Source organism: Macadamia integrifolia, chromosome 9, assembly GCF_013358625.1.
Source record: "Macadamia integrifolia cultivar HAES 741 chromosome 9, SCU_Mint_v3, whole genome shotgun sequence".
NCBI lineage: Eukaryota > Viridiplantae > Streptophyta > Magnoliopsida > Proteales > Proteaceae > Macadamia > Macadamia integrifolia.
In genome coordinates this window covers 5,216,531-5,222,855 of record NC_056565.1, presented here as the reverse complement: position 1 = coordinate 5,222,855, position 6,325 = coordinate 5,216,531, and the positions used below count along the sequence as shown (strand labels likewise).

The following is a 6,325-nucleotide window of genomic DNA, read 5'->3' as shown; positions in this document are numbered from 1 at the left end:
TAGCGGCTGACTAATATTTGAAAATTAATCCACTAGTTTTTTTACTTTTAAAACTTTATCTATAAATAGAGAAGTGTGGATTTTCAAGTTTCAAAACCAATAATAAGGTATACACCCTCAAATTTGACCAATATCTCTTATTTGATTTCCCATAATTAGACCTTGTAGATAGCTTAAGGTTGTGTACCAACTTTGGCATTAGAAGGACGGGACGAGAAAGATCAACGAACTATTATAATGTTTCTCACCCCATGGACATCGCAAAAATCCCATCAAATTAGTTGGACTTTGGAAGGGATGAGATATGGCCATGTCACTTGGTGGTAAACTCTCTTCGCAGTGTTGTTCGAGAACTTTTCCACCCCAAATAACCAACCACATTAAAACTTTCACTTGTTAAAGGAAAAAAAAAAAAAATCCCCCCTTTAAATCCCACCCCACTAAAATCCCTCCTAACAAACAGGGCTTTAGCTTATATTATATGAAATTTGATAAAGGGTGTATTTGTAAAAGACTGAGAGGGTCTAAGTGTAATTCCGAACGGCATTGCGATAAAAACCCTAGTAACGCAGTGTTGCGAGGGTTGCTAGGGTTTCAGAATTTCAGGCCTCGTGTTAGCACTTAGGTTTGAAGGAAGTAGGAAGAAGAAGGAGATCCGCGTCTGAAAACTCCCAACCATGGGGCGTATGCACAGTCGCGGGTATGCCTCGTCGCTTCTTGAGAATCTGAGATTTCTCTTTCTCTGGTTTCAAGCTTGAATTGGGATTTCTTTCATTTCCTTCCTAGTATCACTAAGCTTCAATTTTTTGGTGGTTTTTGTTGTTGTTACAGTAAGGGTATCTCTGCATCTGCTCTTCCCTACAAGAGGACACCGCCTAGTTGGCTGAAGATATCAGGACCGGATGTGGGCAATCTTTCAATCCTCATTTTTTCCATTCCTTGTCAATGCAACTAAAAATCTAAACCACTCTATAGTTTTCTGTTCTGAAAGATTTTTTTTTTTTTTTTTTTTTTTTTTTTGGTGCTTTAGGTGGAGGACAATATCTGCAAGTTTGCGAAGAAGGGGTTGACCCCTTCTCAGATTGGTGTGATTCTTCGAGACTCTCACGGTATTGCTCAGGTTAGGAGCGTTACTGGGAGTAAGATCCTACGTATACTGAAGGCTCATGGTTTGTTCCTTCGTTCTTCATCGATTTTGGTTAATGGGTTTATTTTATATTGGATAGTTGTAAACTTCTTGTTTGGATTGCATTGTTTCAATTAGGCCTTGCTCCTGAAATTCCTGAGGATCTGTACCATCTGATTAAGAAAGCTGTTGCGATCCGGAAACATCTTGAGAGAAATAGGAAGGACAAGGATTCTAAGTTTAGATTGATTCTCGTGGAGAGCAGGATTCACCGCCTTGCCCGCTACTACAAGCGGACAAAGAAACTCCCACCAGTCTGGAAATAGTGAGTCTGTTTTTGTAGTTACATTGATTGAGATATGCTATTGTTGAGTGATTATCATATTTTTATTTTCACTGTTGTTGTGAGCTTCTGATTTCTAATTTTTTGCTTTTCGTTTCTCACATGTTGTTCTTTATGATCTCCTAGTGCATTATATAGAGTTTGTTTTAGCGTGGTTTGTCTGAATATGAAAGGCATGTCTGTGGAATATTTTAAGCTATTATTGAATCGTTTCTCTCAAATAGAACTGTTAAATAAACTTGGTTTTATTATATGGTTAACTTGCGTGCCTTTGGATTAAAGTTTGCAATACTATTGTATTCTAATGGTTTTGTTATTTTTAGTTTCACATCTGTCAACATGTCAATCCTTATTTTCCCTGTTGTCAATCTGAGTCTTGAATGGATCGTCTGCTTCTCTGCACTTATTTTTGTGGTCGACTTGAATGCGTGAAGAGACTAATGTAGGCTATGTAGTCAGGGTGTATGTTGAAGATGGATGGATGGTGTTTCATGTATCACAAATGACTGTGTATATGGAACATATATAATACGCTTTTGCTGGTGGTGGTGTGGCATACACACACACTCTCTCTGATATGGATTTAGGAACCCGGCCGGTCGTGTCTTTCACTTTGGCTAAGCATTTATTTGTATATTGCCCCTTGGGCACAAGTGGCTCGCTCGCTCTTCAGATTCCTCGGACAATGGAGAGACTTGTCCTGTGCCCCTGGATGATGGGTGTAGGTTTGAGAGTGAGCACCCCAAAAGTTAAGCTGAGCAGTTTGGGCACTCTGTTTCATTTCACTATAATTTCTTCTAGTAGTTTTTAAGCTTTTCTCTTCCCACCAAACATGTTCAACAATTTCTGATGAACAATTGGAACTCCCTTATTGCCCCTTAAAGTTCAAAGCCTTTCAGAAGTACTTAACCACATTATAATTTTTCGAAGTAGCTTTTGAAATTTTCTCTTTCCATTGAAATGTTCAACCATTTCTGATGAACAATTATAACTCCCTTACTGCCCTCAAAGTTCAAAGTGTTTCAGCAGTACCTTAACCACATCAGATATTGACGATCTTTTACTTGACCTTTTCTATGGGGTTCTTTAATTGAAATATTGGTTTCCCAATATCTATATTGATTCAGAATTTTGGTTGTATTTTTCCTTGACTTTGCAGTATTTTTTCGAAAGCTCTTTTTTTTTTTTTTTTTTTTTTTTAAGAGTAAGAGATGGTGAAACCACACTCTCTCCTATACTTGCCCTATATTATTCGAACTTCCCTACCCCAAGTTTGTTTTTTTTTATTCTACTAGAAAAGCAAAGTATCACCTCTTTCTCCCCTGGTAATTCGAAATTGCTGAATTACCCCGTCCCTTCCTCTCCCCTTCCATAGTCCCTTCGGCAGCCTACCTCTACCTTGCCACACCCCACTATCCCACCTTTTTTGACCCCTCCCCCTGAGCCCCCGCATCTGCCTTCCCACCCTCTGTATTTTCCTCCCCCATCTTGGCCCTAAGGGATGTCAAAACCGAACCAAAACCGAATCAAACTGTTGAACCTAAATCGGAAAATTGTTTATTAAATGGTCTTGTTTTGGTTTTGGAAATAGAGTTGCTTATTTAAACAGTTTGATTTGAACCTTTTTTTTAAACCAAGCAATAACTACAACAATATACTCAGCCTTATCCCAACTTAATGGGGTCGGCTACATGGGTCCATGTAAAATAAAATAAGGAAATTTGAGGTCAAAACAAAGTAGGAGAAATGAAAGTAAGAGGAAAGAGGCACAACCGTGCTAGTCAAGAAAATCTCAGCTAAATGGGGTCGGCTACAGGGAGTTATGGATCCTTGACGTCCAATCGGCTCCATCTAAGGTCATACTTAGGAGAAGACGTAGACTACTCATGTCATTCATCACTACTTCTATGGTCATTTTAGGCCTGCTCCTAATTTTTTTATCTCCTTCAATTGGAATCAAATAACTCCTTACTAGGGCGTCCTTAGGCCTACGTTGAACATGGACATACCACCTCAAACGACTTTTTCGGAGTTTGTCATTGGTTGGGAGTCTTGGGACAATTCCCAATCAGCTCTAATATATCATTCCTTTCTTTATCCTTCATAGTTTTGCCGCATATTCATCTTAATATCTTTATCTCTACTACACAGAGTCACTATATGACACTTCTTAATTGTCCAACATTCCGCCTTATTCATTATAGTTGGTCACACAACAGTCCTAAAGAATTTTCCTTTGAGCTTTAATGGAATACGTTGGCCACACAACACTCCAATTGCACCTCCCCACTTCATCCATCCCACTTTAATTTTCTGTGAAACATCATCCTCTATGTCACCTTCTTTATTTATGGTTGACTTCAGATATCTAAAAAAGTCACTTTGGAGTATCTCTCTCTCTCCCCTCAATTTTCACCATATCATTATCCATCATAGTGTGACTAATCTATAGTTGATTTAGCCAAACAATTAGTGCCAATAAAGTTGGACTCTGCAGGTCTAGTGCAGCAATGTTTCATTTGCTTTGATAAGGAGAAAGCCTTCCCAGTGATGACAATTGAGTGTCTATTAGTGCTCCTACACTAGCTGAGCTGCCAACTCCACCTTGCCATGGGCAGATGAGCAAGTGAGAGAGATTACAACTTGTATTTAAAGAGAAAATTAAAACTCATAATTAAACCAATTTAAATAATCCTATCCTGAAACTGAAATAAATCTTGGACTCTTAACTTAGACTCAGAACTTAAATAAATTTCTGAATCAATTGTACTACCAATTAGCCTCTTAAAACTAAAAAGAAAATTATAAGATAAATCCAATTGATTAAAAATAAAGCTTAATAATTAAAATATCCTACTGAAGCCAAAAAATCAATGGGACCCAATTTAAATAAATAAATTGCCAGAATGGTGCATCCTGTTCAGTCATGAATCTGCATCACTGGACCATGCAAATGCCGATCTGAAGAAGCACCTGATTTGTGAAACCAAGTTTTTTTTTTTTTTTTTTTTAATTATTATTAATAAGTTTCCTGTGTACGCTCTTTGGGGTTTTGGGGTCTCACTGACAACTCCACCCAGGCTAACTGATTCAAGCCTTCAACAATTTGGGGTGTGTTGAATTCCATTTGTGGGTTTGCAGAACTTAATGCGACTTGAGGTGGGGGGGGGGGACAGGAAAGAAGGGGGTGTGTGGGGAGTTTCAGGAATGGAGGGTGGCAGGGAATGGCGTGCAGGGTGGGGGGGAGGTGGTTGCAGTGTCGGTTGGGATGCTGGAGGGGGTTGTGCAAGAGAGGGGAGGAGGGCACCAGGGGCAATTCCGGATTTTTTGAATTATCATGGGAGAAATAGAGGTGGTGGAAGTTTTCTTTTCTGGGGGGATCTGAAAAAGGTTTGTTGCATATTTTTTTATCTGGTTGTGTTTGAAGGTGAAGAAATTAATATCTGAATCTCTTTTTATGGAAATTAAATGGTTTGGAATTTGCACTTGCATTTCTTTGAGATTTGTAGGTTCCTTTATTTTATGAGAAAAGAGGAGCTTTCTAACCTTTTCTGGTATGTAATATTCATATATGCTGGAAGTGCCAATGAAAACCAGATTATCAACTTGTGCCATCTATTGACCTAGAACGGTTCATGAGCCTTAGAATAAATAGGCCTTGTTGTGCTGTGGGTTAGGAAAAATAGTGCTTGTGAGGAAACTATTATATTCTATTTTCTTTTATTTTTGAGTGAGGTTGTTGGAGTTTTGTGCTCATGGAGGAAGAAAGTGATCTTTGGATGCTTTGGAATTTGGATCATTAGGGTCTTAATTGGCAATGGATTTGCTTCAGATGGTCTTTCTGAATTCTGTGCTGGAGTTTTATGGGAGAAGAAAGCATCGAAGAGGCTAACAGTGAAGGGGAAATGTTGTTTTAATCTGGGGATTTACTGTTAACACAAACCTTGGCATGATTGGGTCAGGTTGCCTTTAACCATTTTCTATTGAAATTCGTCTGTAACTTTGACTGCAAATAAATTCAGAAGTGTTCATTGGATCATTTCATGTTTCATTATCGAGTGATTTGAAGTTGCCAGACTCTTTGCTGTGTTTGTTGCACCTGAGTCATTATATTGCCCCACTTCATAATATTTCCACTTTTTGATACATCTTGTTTTCATGACCTATACTTGCATTTACAGATTTAATGTGTTTAGGAGCAGTCTCTTATGTTGTATTGATAGATGTTGATTTATGCTAGCGTGTCATTTTATTCAACTGAAAATTTCCGCTTCTCTTTTCAGTGAGTCTACTACCGCTAGTACCCTGGTGGCATAGGGTTCGTGCCTGCAAGTACTCCGGTGGCCAGGATTCATGCCTACGCTTCTTAATGGGTAGGACATAATTTGTGAAACAAGTTAGATTAAAGAGGGAGAGGAACAATTTTGTTTATTTGAACCCATTGCTACTAAGCTTTTGGGTAGTTCGTTCTTCATATACTGGAGCTTTTTATTTAAATTGTGACCATTTTTTCTTTCTAATTGAGATATTGCGCTTTAGATGAGGCCCTCAAACAATCACTATCCTACACTGAACTTTCTGTTATTGTATTGTGGCTTGGGTTGCAAGAGGAATTAAAGGGAAGGGAAGTGAAATTTTCAATTTTAAAAAAATTTTCGTAATCATGTGATTGTCATTAATTTCAAATCATTTTATATTTGGTTATTAAATTTTATTTTATTATATTACATTAAAATCTGTTTGGTTTAAAAAATAAAATAAGATTACATGTAAAATTTATTATTATTAAACATGGCAAGAAATTTAAGTATATTTTTATAATCATGGTGATAATTACAAAACTAACTTTCTAAAGT

At 37.7% G+C, this 6,325-nt stretch overlaps 1 protein-coding gene across 1 annotated transcript; it reads left to right on the top strand.

The window, feature by feature from the left end:
- The first annotated feature begins 539 nt into the window (after positions 1-539).
- LOC122088043 (40S ribosomal protein S13-like) lies at positions 540-6,007 on the top strand. The gene is made up of 5 exons (XM_042657180.1): positions 540-700; positions 832-904; positions 1,031-1,169; positions 1,265-1,451; positions 5,753-6,007. The coding sequence occupies exons 1-5, from the start codon at positions 678-680 to the stop codon at positions 5,784-5,786; spliced, it is 456 nt and encodes a 151-aa protein (XP_042513114.1). The 5' UTR covers positions 540-677; the 3' UTR covers positions 5,787-6,007.
- Positions 6,008-6,325: the final 318 nt, after the last annotated feature.